General features: G+C 46.7%; 12 protein-coding genes across 12 annotated transcripts; 8 read left to right on the top strand and 4 right to left on the bottom strand.

Annotated features, from left to right (window-relative positions):
• Nucleotides 1-82: 82 nt before the first annotated feature.
• On the top strand, nucleotides 83-1,744 carry OGAPHI_002665 (uncharacterized protein; the record flags this gene model as incomplete). Its single annotated transcript, XM_046203559.1, has 3 exons — nucleotides 83-389; nucleotides 718-789; nucleotides 882-1,744. 3 exons carry the CDS (start codon nucleotides 83-85, stop codon nucleotides 1,742-1,744), a joined length of 1,242 nt encoding a protein of 413 aa, XP_046063324.1.
• OGAPHI_002664 (uncharacterized protein) lies at nucleotides 128-1,807 on the bottom strand (the record flags this gene model as incomplete). The annotated part of the gene is made up of 1 exon (XM_046203558.1): nucleotides 128-1,807. The coding sequence occupies one exon, from the start codon at nucleotides 1,805-1,807 to the stop codon at nucleotides 128-130; it is 1,680 nt and encodes a 559-aa protein (XP_046063323.1).
• Nucleotides 1,808-2,279: 472 nt separating this feature from the next.
• Nucleotides 2,280-3,032, top strand: OGAPHI_002663 (uncharacterized protein; the record flags this gene model as incomplete). Its single annotated transcript, XM_046203557.1, has 1 exon — nucleotides 2,280-3,032. One exon carries the CDS (start codon nucleotides 2,280-2,282, stop codon nucleotides 3,030-3,032), a length of 753 nt encoding a protein of 250 aa, XP_046063322.1.
• Nucleotides 3,033-3,043: 11 nt separating this feature from the next.
• On the bottom strand, nucleotides 3,044-6,595 carry OGAPHI_002660 (uncharacterized protein; the record flags this gene model as incomplete). Its single annotated transcript, XM_046203554.1, has 1 exon — nucleotides 3,044-6,595. One exon carries the CDS (start codon nucleotides 6,593-6,595, stop codon nucleotides 3,044-3,046), a length of 3,552 nt encoding a protein of 1,183 aa, XP_046063319.1.
• On the top strand, nucleotides 3,240-4,081 carry OGAPHI_002662 (uncharacterized protein; the record flags this gene model as incomplete). Its single annotated transcript, XM_046203556.1, has 2 exons — nucleotides 3,240-3,408; nucleotides 3,705-4,081. The coding sequence occupies 2 exons, from the start codon at nucleotides 3,240-3,242 to the stop codon at nucleotides 4,079-4,081; spliced, it is 546 nt and encodes a 181-aa protein (XP_046063321.1).
• Nucleotides 4,620-5,131, top strand: OGAPHI_002661 (uncharacterized protein; the record flags this gene model as incomplete). Its single annotated transcript, XM_046203555.1, has 2 exons — nucleotides 4,620-4,633; nucleotides 4,708-5,131. The coding sequence occupies 2 exons, from the start codon at nucleotides 4,620-4,622 to the stop codon at nucleotides 5,129-5,131; spliced, it is 438 nt and encodes a 145-aa protein (XP_046063320.1).
• A 663-nt stretch (nucleotides 6,596-7,258) lies between the features above and the next one.
• Nucleotides 7,259-8,185, top strand: OGAPHI_002659 (uncharacterized protein; the record flags this gene model as incomplete). Its single annotated transcript, XM_046203553.1, has 1 exon — nucleotides 7,259-8,185. The coding sequence occupies one exon, from the start codon at nucleotides 7,259-7,261 to the stop codon at nucleotides 8,183-8,185; it is 927 nt and encodes a 308-aa protein (XP_046063318.1).
• A 490-nt stretch (nucleotides 8,186-8,675) lies between these two features.
• On the top strand, nucleotides 8,676-9,527 carry OGAPHI_002658 (uncharacterized protein; the record flags this gene model as incomplete). Its single annotated transcript, XM_046203552.1, has 1 exon — nucleotides 8,676-9,527. The coding sequence occupies one exon, from the start codon at nucleotides 8,676-8,678 to the stop codon at nucleotides 9,525-9,527; it is 852 nt and encodes a 283-aa protein (XP_046063317.1).
• Nucleotides 9,528-9,616: 89 nt separating this feature from the next.
• Nucleotides 9,617-9,985, top strand: OGAPHI_002657 (uncharacterized protein; the record flags this gene model as incomplete). Its single annotated transcript, XM_046203550.1, has 1 exon — nucleotides 9,617-9,985. One exon carries the CDS (start codon nucleotides 9,617-9,619, stop codon nucleotides 9,983-9,985), a length of 369 nt encoding a protein of 122 aa, XP_046063316.1.
• A 248-nt stretch (nucleotides 9,986-10,233) lies between these two features.
• On the top strand, nucleotides 10,234-11,853 carry OGAPHI_002655 (uncharacterized protein; the record flags this gene model as incomplete). The annotated part of the gene is made up of 1 exon (XM_046203548.1): nucleotides 10,234-11,853. The coding sequence occupies one exon, from the start codon at nucleotides 10,234-10,236 to the stop codon at nucleotides 11,851-11,853; it is 1,620 nt and encodes a 539-aa protein (XP_046063314.1).
• Nucleotides 10,417-10,944, bottom strand: OGAPHI_002656 (uncharacterized protein; the record flags this gene model as incomplete). Its single annotated transcript, XM_046203549.1, has 1 exon — nucleotides 10,417-10,944. One exon carries the CDS (start codon nucleotides 10,942-10,944, stop codon nucleotides 10,417-10,419), a length of 528 nt encoding a protein of 175 aa, XP_046063315.1.
• OGAPHI_002654 (uncharacterized protein) lies at nucleotides 11,409-12,644 on the bottom strand (the record flags this gene model as incomplete). Its single annotated transcript, XM_046203547.1, has 2 exons — nucleotides 11,409-11,760; nucleotides 11,866-12,644. 2 exons carry the CDS (start codon nucleotides 12,642-12,644, stop codon nucleotides 11,409-11,411), a joined length of 1,131 nt encoding a protein of 376 aa, XP_046063313.1.
• Nucleotides 12,645-12,936: the final 292 nt, after the last annotated feature.

Genomic DNA, 12,936 nt, shown 5'->3' with positions numbered 1-12,936 from the left:
CAGATTGGATCATGAAAATGCATTATGGTTCGTTTGTTGTTGTTTGGTGTAGCTCAGCAGTTGAGGTGAGCTACCATCTATAATGTTGGGAAAAGCCTGTGTATATGTTAGTCCAGGCTCTGCTAGCTTAAGCCAGCAAGTTTATGCCTTTGAAAAGATCAAAGATTCGCGTGTTCGGGTTGCTGACGTAGTCATTGTCCACAACAGTCACCAGAGTGAACGACTCGTACAAGGTCGCGAGGAATTCTGCTGCCTTGGTCTCCTGCTCGTGTTTCATGATGGTGAGCCACTTGTGCAGGATCGAGAACAGTTCGTCTTTCCAGGCCAGGAACGAGATGCGTTCCACGATGGTTGGCTGAACAATCTCGCTTCCAGGGAAACAGCCCCAGGTAACCGCGTTAATGTCGGAATCCTGGGTGTTGGTGAGCAATTCGCCAGCATTGTTGGTGGCATAAAAGGACAGAACATTCGATTCTAGGTCCTGGTTCAGGCTGTTGATCCGTTTAATCAAAGACTCAACCATAGTGGTTGGAATCAAAAACTCAAGATACTGTTTTTGGTACACGTATCCGTGCTTTGGACCCCATCCAAAGACCTTGTCAACAGACTGCAACCCGTTAATGCACGGCTGTGAATTAATAGTTAGGATTCCGTGCTGGTTGATGTCCAAAATTTGGGCCTTTGTAGGCTCGATCTCGGCTGTAATCTTACCATCAGACCATGGAAGACACGAGATCTCGCCGTTGATGTATCTCGAGGTCAATGTAGCCAGATCTTTCAAACTGTCAGGTTTTCCCCAGAGTTCCAGAACTTTTTGCGGAGAATGTCTGATCAGGTCGGTCTTACAGGACTCGATAGACCCAAAAGCAGGTGACCGAGAGTCGCCCCATCTTCCGTTAGGAAACTCGTCCCAGTTGGCTGTTCTTGTAATGTAGGAGAACTTTCTGTTTTTCCAGAAGATTGGTCTGACGTTCTCGTTGGATCTGTTTGGATTCAAAGACTTTCTCCATGGCTGTTTCATGTCGGTAAGTTGCTGATTGGTGACCAGGTTCAAGCCTTGAAGAATCATCAGGGTCGATTTCTCCAAGTTCATGGTGTAGAAATGGAGATGGTTCACCTGCTTGGAGTCCAACAATTGCTGGCACATCTCGATCACCAATTTAGCACCAACGTCTCTGACCTTGGCGTCGTCGTCCTTGATAGGGTCCAGAGCATCGCTGAAATGCTTTGGGATGGCAATCTCAGACCAGCCGGCTCTTCTCATGAACGCAGCGTAGGTACTAATCGGCATGATTCCAGGAATGATAGGAATGGTGATTCCCAGATCCCGGCAATCTTTACACCAGTTGATGAAGTTCTCGACATCGTAGAACATTTGTGTGATAATGAAGTCTGCTCCGGCATCCTGTTTTTGCTTCAAATGCTCAAGAGTCTTGGAACGATCTGGTTCTTCTGGGTGTCCTTCAGGATAGCCTGCAACACCAATGCTGAAGTGGTCGCCATAGTTCTTCTTGATATGGCTGATCAGATCCTTAGCATACACAAAGTCGCCGGTCGACTCCGACCCGTCAATAGGTGGATCGCCTCTAAGAGCCAGAATGTTTTGACAACCACTATCGTAGGCAGACTTCAAAGCCTGGTCGATCAGACTCGTTTGCATGTTAGTACATGTCAAATGCATACAGGTCTCCAACCCAAGCACTGTGGAAGTCGTGTTGACCATTTCCGTAGTGAGGGTACCTAATCTTCCACCGGCATTCCATGTGATATCGATAAACAGAGGGTTAAGCTCGTACATTCTATCCATTCTGTCGTACAAGTTCTGGAGCCCCTGACTGGTTTTCGGAGTGAAGAACTCGAACGAAAAAGTGGCCGGACTGCTCCCGTCTTTATGCGCATCCTGGAGCTTGTTGGTGATTTTCATCTTCCCCTAATCACCACTGATTATAGACGAATATATATATATACGAAAAATTTTTCAACAAAAAGCCGCACACTCGAGATGGTAGCTGCAACGTGGGGGGAATCGAGGGTATCTGGCGGTTATCTGAGATATGAGTGGGGGAACTTGACTGTGTCACAATGTGGTATGGCAGCCATGTCCAATCGGGTTGATCGCCGCCCAGAAATCGTTCTGTCTGGGCAATCTTGTCCGCACCGATTGTTGAATCACCCGCATGTGATACTTTTTATCGGCGGCTCCGCCAAACGACGCCTGTTGGTATTTTTTCCGTCGGAGCTTAAACGTCGATCGACTCGTGTATTTTTTTATTCTCAACATGACCAGCAGCTTTCAGTTCCATCTGCTGCGTGTGTCCATTGCGCAACTTCTCAAGGCACACGGCTTTGACAGATGCAACAACCGGGCTCTTGATCTTCTCACTGACCTTTACGTGAGGTATTTCCAACTCCTCCTTCAAACAGTCACGAAATACACAGAAGCAAGAAACGACATAGAACCCAATGTCCAGGACATTTCGAACGCATTTCTGGAGTTGCGGCTAATATCTCCCGCACGACGTCTGGATGCGCGCGATTCGGACAGATTGGTCAACCAGGGACTTGATAATTTCCTGTACTGGGTCCACAGCGACACAAACACAAGAATGCGCCAGGCAGCTCGTCCTAACCGCGAGTTTCTGCAAGAACTGGAGGAGCTTCGAAACTCGAAGGACATACATACAAAGATGAACAGTTTGACGGCCGCTTTGGGCCAGTCTGCGCCGGGACTGGGTCGTCAGGCCGGCGAGTCTGCAAACGGAGAGCCTGCAGCAGCAGACCCAGGATTGGATCAAGACGGGGCCCGTCTCGACCCGGACTGGATCCGTTTTGTACTACGTGGACAGCTGACCGACAAACCAGACTCAAAATTCAAAGGCTCGGTTCTGGACCAATACGTGCCGTCAGACCTACAACAGCCATCACAATCGCCGTTTAACGACCATGTCGTGTCGGGACCGACACCAGACAATCTCGCAGAGTATCTACCGTACGCACAGGACTCCACGAAGGAGGAATTAGATGATATATAAAACTCCATACTCTAAAAGCGTCTTTTGGACTTGAACTTATTCTTTGGCTTGCGTTGAGGTTTTTGTACCTTATTCGAGGTTTTTGGCTTGGACTCGGTATCCGAGCCGTCGTCCCAATCGATATCATCGCCCTTCTTGTGCTTGTATCTCAGTTTATTCTTCTGGCCTCTCACAGGACCCTGTTTCACAGCCTCAACGTATGCGTCAATGGAATCTTTCGCCAAAATCTCGCCATCGTCCTCTTCGTCAACTACCAGCTTACCGTTCTTGGTCTTGAACTCATTTTGCAACGACTTCTTGGTGAACTTCTTAGGTTTGGATGACGAAATGTGGGTCAAGGTATCCTTATCAAGGAGATCCAATGGAGTGTCTCTAGGTTCAGAAATATATTGCTGAGGCTTTCCGGTAGAATCTTCCTCCTCATCTTCGGACTCAGACTCGCTGTACAGAGCAGCTTCGTATCCAGACATGACGCCTGTGTCGGTGGCATTGGCTCCCGTTCCTTCAGTCTTCTTTCTCTTGGCTCTGGCTTTGGATTTCTTGATATTTGCAACCAGTTTCTTGTCCTCCTCGGGAATACACTCCTCCACAAGTTCGACGCCAAACTTACGGATCAAACGCTCGATGATGTGCTTGACCTTCGATTTGAAGTGGTTCTTGTGTTCGTGCGAGGCGGTCATCAAGTTGGTAAGCAGACCCTTCATGTTCTGGGTGACCATTTCTTCAGGCAGACTCAAAATTGCAACCTTGACGAAACCCAACGTGGATTTGATGATCTCTCTGTTTCTGGAGGTAAGAAACAATTCCACAGTCTGGTAAAGATCGGTCAACAGTTGGATATCCATCTTGGTGTGGAATTCGTAAACCAGACAAGAGAGAGAAGTGATGGCAGCACTAATCATGTTGGAGGTGGCACCAGCAAGACCGGCAGAACAAATGGTGAAGAATTCTTGCAACGATGCAACAGAATCTGGCATTTCTGGGTCATTCAGACTGTTTCTCACTGGAGCTCCCTCGTTCTCCAGCATTTTGGTAGCCATAACAATTAAGGTTTGGTAAGCAGACTCTCTGGTCTTCTCGTTCAGACTCTTAGTGCTAATAATGACCTCAGAGACCACTGCTGGCACGAAATGCAACTGATCGGCAGGCAGGAGTTTAATGATAGCCAACATTAAAGCGAATCTGGCAGATTTAGCAGCGGTCATGGTGGAGTCTGTGGTTTCCAGCAAAAGAGAAAGGATGTTCGAGATGAATCCCAAGGCAGCTTGTTCTCCGGCCTCGGTTTCCAGCATTTTGGTGATGATTCTGTAAGACCGTTTTTGGAGTTGGACGTCTGGAATCTTGACTGTTTGGTTGAATATCGAAAAAAGCGCGTTGTGGCACGACTCTGGCACATACTTGGCCATCTGTGCAATCAGATCCATCATTGTGATGGACAGTTTAGGGATGCTCGACTTGGCCACAGGTTCGTCGCTCTTGATGAGATCAGTTTCCTTTTCGTCGTCCAATGCTTGTTTCAAAATAGCACAAACCTTGTTGAACGTATTTTCCAGATCTTCAGGTTTAGAAATCTGGAGATAGACGTCAATGGTTTCCAAAACGTAGCCTCTTTGAGCTACCGGAGTTTGCGAGAAAACGTTAAATAGCACTGAGAGCATTTTGAAAGCTTTGGTAGCAGACAAATATTCAACGTTTTTCTGGGCAAGTTCGACAGGGAACTCCTGGTTCAAAACTGCATCGTCAATAACTCCCAAAGAGTAGGTGACGTTGCTTTCGACAAGAAGCTTAAGGGCGTGACAAATGATGTTTCTAAGATCTGCTTTTTCGTACAACAAACCGGCAAGCTTGGATGCAAAATCATCTGTGAAGCTTTCAATCAAATCAGAAGGAAGATCGCAGAAATGTGGGAGCAACGACCAAATCTGGTCAACGATCGTGGCAAAGACCTTGGTGTTCATCGATTCTGGGTTTCCGTTGGCGATTTTCTCCTCGAAGAAAGTGGTCAATGGCAAAATTTCCGAAATGTAGTATCCCAGCTTCGAATGGCTCACGTTGTCTCTCAAGATTGGAAGCAACCAAGCTCTTCCGGTAGCCTTTGAGTTTGTCAGGTTGAGAGGAAGAACATTCAACACCTGTTCCGGCCCGATAGAGCTGATGGCCACAGAAATGACGGTTTCACTGACCTGGTTTAACTCGAATCCTTCCTGTTCGTTGGAACGCCAATCTCCAATCACCTGTAAATGGCTTGTGAAGTAAGGTCCTGCACGGGAGCCAAACTTGTTAAAAATACTGGCAATCAACTCGCAGATCACAGAAGCAGCCTGTCTGAACTTGACCGAGAGCAAGTTTGCTGTGATCTCAGAAAGCTTTTCAATCACTTCCTCAACGTTCTCGTAGACCTCAGGAGTAGTCTTTGGAGGGAGCAGCAAGTACTGTTTGTCGACAGAGTCTTCGATCACGGCAATCAGACATTGCGATGCGCTGATACGGACGTTTGTGTTCTCACTCAGGAAAAAGTCGCTCACAATGTTGAAGACGTCAGGAAGTTTTAAAATGCATTTGTATGCGTCCAAAGTCTTGGAGTATGAAGTGAGAGCTTTAGCGATGACCGCAAGCCAAGATGGAGCAAGGTGTTGGTCGTTGACTGCAGGTTTCAAATCAAAAAGCACGTTCAAAACTTGAACGAACCTGTCCTCATCGACCTCGTCATTCATTGACTGAAACAATCCTTCGAAAGCGTCAAAAGCAGAAGAAACCAGGTATTGGTCGCTGGTCTTGGCCACTGCTAACAACACATCGCAAAGAGGAATGATTTGTTTCAAAGGCCACGAGTTAGCCTTGGTGATCGAGGCAATCAGCTGAAGGTTGTGGATGATTTCTGTGTTCAGGTCTTTATTCTTCTTTTCCTGCTGTTGTCTTTCTAAAAGCTTGATCACTGAGTTCAGCGAGAACTCCCCACACATGGTCGAGGCAGGGTGCTCGAGAGAAGGACCAGCAGGAACGGTGGAGAGAGTCTTGTGGACCGCTTCTTGCGCTCTCTTTCTAACCTTTGGTCTTGGGTCCAGCGAAAGTTGCAATAGTCCTGAAAGTCCTCTCTTAGGACTAATCTTATAGTTGTCTGAGTTGATCCATGCGCCGGTCTCTTGGGAAACAAGCAAGCTTTCCAAAACCCCAATTCCCGATCTCAAAAGCGGTGCCTCTGACTCGTTGCTGGAGAGTGATGGGGCCAAACGAGCAAGAATCTCACTGAATTTAGACCTCAGCAGCTGTTTTGGAGTGTAAGGGCAAACAATATCTAGGAAATAAAGGGCAACACCGGCCAAATTAGAGTCTCTGATATCCTCGCCATCGCAACATTGATCCAACAGAGAGATGAACGACACAAAGTATGTGACTGGACTCTGCTTCTGTTTCTGATCTGCAAGGTTTTCGTCGATTGCCTGCAGCACAAGAGCCAGCTGTTTCTGGTTTTCCAGCTTGGAAGTGACCTGCGCCCTTATCTTAGCAAGTCTGGAATCCAGCTCCATGTCCAACAAGAGTGGATCGTCACCAAAGGTAGCCATGTTGTAGAGCTGAAAATTAAGAGAAAAATATTTTTTTTTTCATGCGTGTAAGGATGTGGAATTTTTTTCACTCCTCGCCCAGAGTGGAAGACCCGCTTACCTCATCGTGCACGTAGTTATCTTTTTCTAACAGTTTGGAAGCTACCACTTGGTAGCCAATCCGAGACCGCGTAATGCAACAGATATCTGGCATGGTACTAGACTCAAAATGTTCAGATAAGTTTTGAGTACTGACGAATGAAAACTTATAATATTTCTCGCAGCAGCCAAATCGGGTAAGGCATCGTTCGTATATTGCTTTCGAAGCTCGTTTCCTGAAAATAGCTGCAGCATCGGCAGTGAATGGGTTTTTTGAAGTAGCGTGAATGTCATATTACTGCAGCCAGACAGCATGTACCATGTGGACCTTTGTTTGTCGAAGATGAAATGGGACGTGACAGAGCGCGTTTCCTCAATTCAGCTAGTCCCTATTGGACTTCCGCAGTAGAAAGCTGCGTATCTGTTGCAGTCAATCTGAATAATTTAGCATTGTAGCTGTATCTTTGTTCTGTAAGTATAACTAGCCATCGGATAGCTGGAGTGGTCTACATCTTTTGGTGATTCGTAGGCATTATATATAGTGAGACTTTCCCTTGATGTTCTTCTACACGAAGACATCCAGGCATGAAGTTTTGTTGTGCTTTGTTATACTTGAATCTGGTTGCAAAGATGGTACAAGGGCTCACTTTGTATAATAATAGTGGGTGGATGTCTCTTGGCAACAATTTGTCGGCTCTTCTCCTCTTGCAAGGAGAGCTACCACAATACATCTACGAGTCTACCGCAGATACCTCTTTTTTCAGCAACACAACAACAATCAACTCCTACGGGCTTGTGGATCTGGCGTCTATCATGATCAATAGTGTCAATGGCTCTGCCACCAACTTGACTAAACGTGATACTGGTAGCAGCGGTATGGATAAAGTTTTTCAGCTTCTGGGACTAGATATCAATGCGGGTCTGGTCACACAGCTTGCAACCATGGGCGTGGGAGCTTCAGGGTCCACCACTGCGACTGTTTTTTCGAACTCGACCCAGCTTTCCAAGCGGGACACCCAGTACTGCAGTTCTGGTATTCAGATCGTCTGGGATTACGTGAAGACTGCAGGACGCAACACTTACAAGAAGTTCACCTGGCAAAACATGGAATGGGCTTGGGGAGGTTTTGAACGAATCAACGAGCAACAATCGTACATTCTGGCTTCGGCAAGTACAATTGCAAGTTGGGTCAAAGGCTCATCCACCAAAAGCGAATGCAAAGGGTTTACATACGTTTTGAAAGACAACAACTATCCGAACGATTATTGGATTGTCGGAGGAGCTCCATGGACCACTGGAAATAACTGTGACACCACTGCTTCGTTGAACACCATCACTGAAGCTCTTGAAGAGTCGTGGAAAGACGTCATCAACCGCAAAATGGTTGGGAACTGTGCCAGACTTCACAATGGTGGTACATGGTACACGGACGTTCGTGTCCTGACCGCCGAGACAGCAGCCGATTGTGGTTTAAACTTATGGAACTACCAGTGTGACAACTATGTCAATTAAAAAGACACTGTTTTAGTGGTAGCAGGACTGGTCTGACAAAATTTAGTGGACTTGTCTGTTGTTGGGAAGTGCCAAGTACATTCCCATTTTTGCTACGCAGCACTTCCCTGTTGCCGTGTGTACAACAGCACTGATACGAAGTCAAGATTTTCTAGTGCATGCTATACCAAAATCTGAGATCTGAAAAAGGCGTGATAATTCACGCAATTGCCAAAACGGGCTCTTTTTTTTGGCCGTGTTCCGGTTTGTAGTTTGAAGTGATTGTTCATTACCTCTACCTCTGCACAGGGTTCTGTGCTGCAGCAAATGCTGCAATCAAGCATTAGCCGTCACCCGAGTATGTGCCTCTTTTGGAATTGGAGCTGACAATAGCCGTGTTTGCCAGATACGACGGGCATGTAAAAATACCGAAACGAGCCCAGATTTGAACGGCCTTTAAAAACCCCAGTAATTCCCTTTTCCGATCCACTCGGAAAATTTTAATCCTGCAATGCTGCTTTTTCGTCTTCTGACTGCCCTTTCGGTTGTTCCTTTCTCGGCAGCACTGACTCGCTACACGAATAACGACTGGGTCAGTCTTGGCAATAATCTATCCGCCGTGCTTCTGCTACAGGGTCAATTGCCGCAAGAGGTGTACAAACAGGTCCCAGACCCGGTGTTTTTAGATGACAGAACAACAATCAATCCGTATGGGCTCGTGAACTTGACTTCTCTGATGGTGGCTAGCAAGGAGGCCCGTGAAGAACGCCAGGTCGACCACACAGACGTCGAGATCGTGTCGCATTTGCTGGGCCTAAAATTTGACCCTGGTCTGCTTTTCCAATTGGCACAAATGGGCCTGGGAGCAGCCGGAGCCACCACGGCACCAGTTTTCGATATTACCATACACGAGCCGCAATCCACATCCGACAAGTGTAGGCTCAGATTCCAGCCCTTGCTTGACTACGCCAGAATGGCCGGAAATGCGGCCTACGAAAAGCTTTCCTGGGAAACGCTCCAAAAGGTCGACAGCCCGGTGGATGTTCCGACTGTGATCGCGGGGTGGCTCAAAAACGCATCGAAAAAGAACTTGTGTCAGGGTTTTGTGTACGCAATCAAAGATGATCATAAACCAGCAGACTACTGGATCGTTGCAGGAATACCATGGACTACTGGTTGCAGCTGCTATTCCGTCTCTACGGTTAATGATCTTGCCAAGTCGCTCCAAGACCTGTGGACAAGTGTGTTTAACCACGAAGCTGATAGTTCTCTTATTATAATGGATGATGGGGGGTCATGGCGCGCAAATGTCATTCTCCTCGATGGATGCAACGCAGCCCAGAAGGGGCTGACGTTGTGGTGAGCTGCCGGAGTTTTTGAGCATTACGTAATCCGTTTGTAAAGTCTGAAAATATCAAATGAAAAAGATTTTCTACGTTCGAAGCTTGAAAGATGAAAGGGCTAGTGAGACTGAGACTTTCCCGGATGGGAAGAAAACACCAGCCGCTGTACAATATTGTTGTGACTCACAAAAGAACCCGTCGCGACGGTGCGCCGATCGAGGTGATTGGAACGTACGATCCAAGACCAACTCCACTTACACCAGCACAGAAAGCAGAGGGAGTGATACCGGTGAAAGACGTGAAGCTGGACTTCCAGAGATCGAAGTATTGGATATCTGTTGGTGCGCAACCAACCAAGCCTGTTGAAAACCTTTTGAAAAAAGCAGGAATCTTGTATCCCGAATGGCCTTCTCCATCCAAGATCGGCAAGCTTGTTGCTCGGGAAGAGATCCCAATCGATGACAAGAAATTTGCCTAAACACAACCTCTTAACATGTAAATACAGCTGGACCCCTCAATGCATATGTATGACATCAAAGTTTGTCCAATAGGAATTTATGGACCGGGCCGGTTATTCTTAGGCTATTTTTTCAACAGATGATGAAAACTTTGGATGGAGACCTTGTTTTGACGAGCGAAAGCTCCATTTTCCCATGGGATGAATCATCGGTCTATAGGTTTGATATAAATTATGCGATTTTTGCACTTTAGAAACGGTCTGCTACCATGTCTATCCAGAGCTCTCTCAAGATATCCGACAAGACGGCTCTGATTCTTCCCGATGACGATCTCTGCGTCTCTTACGAGCATCTGAACGGCTTGGTTCATCACCTACACTCTTTATTTACTAATTCTGTTTCTCCTTTATATAATAAAGGTTCGAATAGCCAGCTCAAAGTTGCAATTTGTTTACCCAACGGATTGGACTTTGTCGTTTCGTTTCTGGCAATCACCACCACGGGAAATGTTGCTGCTCCTTTCGACCCCCACTCCGCCCAAGCTGAGCTTACCGCCTATTTCTCGGATCTCGAAATAGACGCTGTCATCGTCCCCAGATACGCGCATCTGGACAGAAACTCCAGTCCTGTTTCTGCTGCCAGAAACATTAACGAGTGTTTGGTGGTGGAGGTTTGGTATGACCTTGCGCGGCAACTGCTTCAGTTCGAGATCTTCGATCCTCATAGCCTCAAATCGATTTACAACTCGGTCATTGACAAGCCTGCTCTGCTGCCCCCAAATTTCAAAGGTAGCATGATTGGAACAGCTTCCAAAGACAAGTTGGCTCTCGTTCTTTTCACCAGCGGAACCACGGGCAAGGCCAAGAGCGTGCCGCTGACTCAATCCAATCTTACGAGCTCCATGATGAATATCATTGAATCGTACAGATTGCGCAGCAGAGACCGTAATTACGTGATCATGCCGCTGTACCACATTCATGGGTTGCAAATTCTCATGTCAACGCTCGCATCTGAGGGAACTGCCATTATCCCAGACAGGTTCCACGCCTCCAAGTTCTATCCTCATTTTACCAAATGGAAGTTCAACTGGTACTCTGCAGTTCCAACCATTCATTATATCTTGCTCAGAGGTCCGATTCCAGAAGAGATCAAAGGAAAATTGAGATTCATTCGGTCAAGCTCCTCGTCTTTGTCTCTGTCGATCTTTGAGCAGCTGGAGAGCAAATTTGGTTGTCCCGTCGTCGAGGCCTACGGGATGACTGAGGCGTCGCACCAGGTCACGTCCAACAACTTGCCGTTTCACGGAAAAATTCGTCGTCAAGCAGGAACCGTTGGTATTCCACAAGGGTCTGTGAAATTGCTGATCATAAATGACGCCAACCAGACTTTGGGCCAGTACCAAACGGGACAGGTTGCAATTAGCGGTCCAAATGTCACTGCTGGCTACCTTAACGACGAGTCCGCAAACAAAAACTCGTACTTCAACCACGACGGCAGAACGTACTTCAAAACAGGAGACTTAGGCATGTTGGATGACAACGGAAGATTGTGTCTCAAGGGAAGATTGAAGGAGGTCATCAATAAAGGTGGAGAGAAGATTTCACCTTTGGATATCGAGACTGCGTTGAGCAACCACGAATGCGTCGAGGAGTCTGTTGCGTACGCCGTTCCTGACGAAAAGTACGGACAGACTATTAACTGCGCCGTGGTTTTGAAGGAGGGGGCGTCCGCTTCGGCTAACGAGTTGATTTCGTGGCTGAACGACAAGATATCTGCTTTCAAGATACCCCAGAAACTGTTTCTGGTCAAACAGCTACCAAAAACAACAACCGGCAAGATTCAGCGGAATAAGATGGCAGAGATATTTGGGGCCAAGATCAAAGTCTAGCTAAACAGCCACGGTCTGGTCTCCCAGAACTCGTCCTTGATTATATCGCAATGCAGTTTATGAATTTCTGATTTAGTTAATTTCTTTTGTAGTCTTTGGGCCTGTCGTTTAGATAGATCGGTGGTTTCTGCTTCGAAATCCACCTCTCTCACAAAAACGGTTCCTTTCTTGTAAATTTCGGGCTCGTTGTTGTAGTTGATGCCAAACTCTTTGAATAAGATCTCCTGTTTGTCCGAACTGAGCGTCCCTAGAAGTTTGTTTTCTGCTTCCTGAGTAGTTAAGCCACTTTTAACCAGCGACCAAAACGTGGTGTTGTACAAATTATTGATGTGGCAGTCTACCTGTCTCCAACGGAAGTAGTCTTTTATGAGCTCTGCATTCGGATAGCAAACTGCTCGGGCATCAAACGTGGGCAATCGATCCACCCCCAATGGCTTGTCGGGTATTATTTGAGACCAATAGAATTGATAGTATGATGTTATAGTGGATGCAAAAGTGGACACCAGCTTGAACTCGCGTCTTTCAAATAGTTCACATCCCTTTCGTAGCAGAAACGAGTACTCATCAGAGTCTCCGTAAGCCAGTAGAATGTCTGGCATGGCTTTCATAAGCTGAAGTGCTGCTGAATTCATCACCTCAAGCGCGCGACTGTCATTTGGTTTTTCGAATTCGTACCGCTCCGAAAGTTTGTGGAACCCTCTTCCATCAACCCGAACAACAATGTAGGTTTCCGGGAGCAGAATCGATTCCTGCTCGAACTTCTTGACGTATTCGTAGCGTGATTTAGCCATAATAATTTTTTTTACGGCTGTGCACTTCTTTTACGGTAGCACCATCTAGAAGAAGGGGGACTGGGCATATTGGGACGTTGAGCAGAGATGTACCAGGCTCTTTAGAAAGCTTAGAAGGACATTGTGTGCGTTATACCTTTTTGAAAGAGATTAGACTCCCGATTTTGATTACTTGCATTATTAAATTTCGTGGTGCTTAAACATTGGTGTAAAACAGAAACTCACCAAAAGCAGCTTATCAAGCTCTTTTTCTTCTCCGATTTAATTCCATGAAGTTTTCCCAGCCAATTCA

Source organism: Ogataea philodendri (assembly GCF_020536065.1).
Source record: "Ogataea philodendri strain CBS6075 chromosome Unknown scaffold1, whole genome shotgun sequence".
Taxonomy (NCBI): domain Eukaryota; kingdom Fungi; phylum Ascomycota; class Pichiomycetes; order Pichiales; family Pichiaceae; genus Ogataea; species Ogataea philodendri.
The sequence above is the reverse complement of the archived record's forward strand: the minus strand, read 5'-3'. Positions and strand labels throughout refer to the sequence as shown.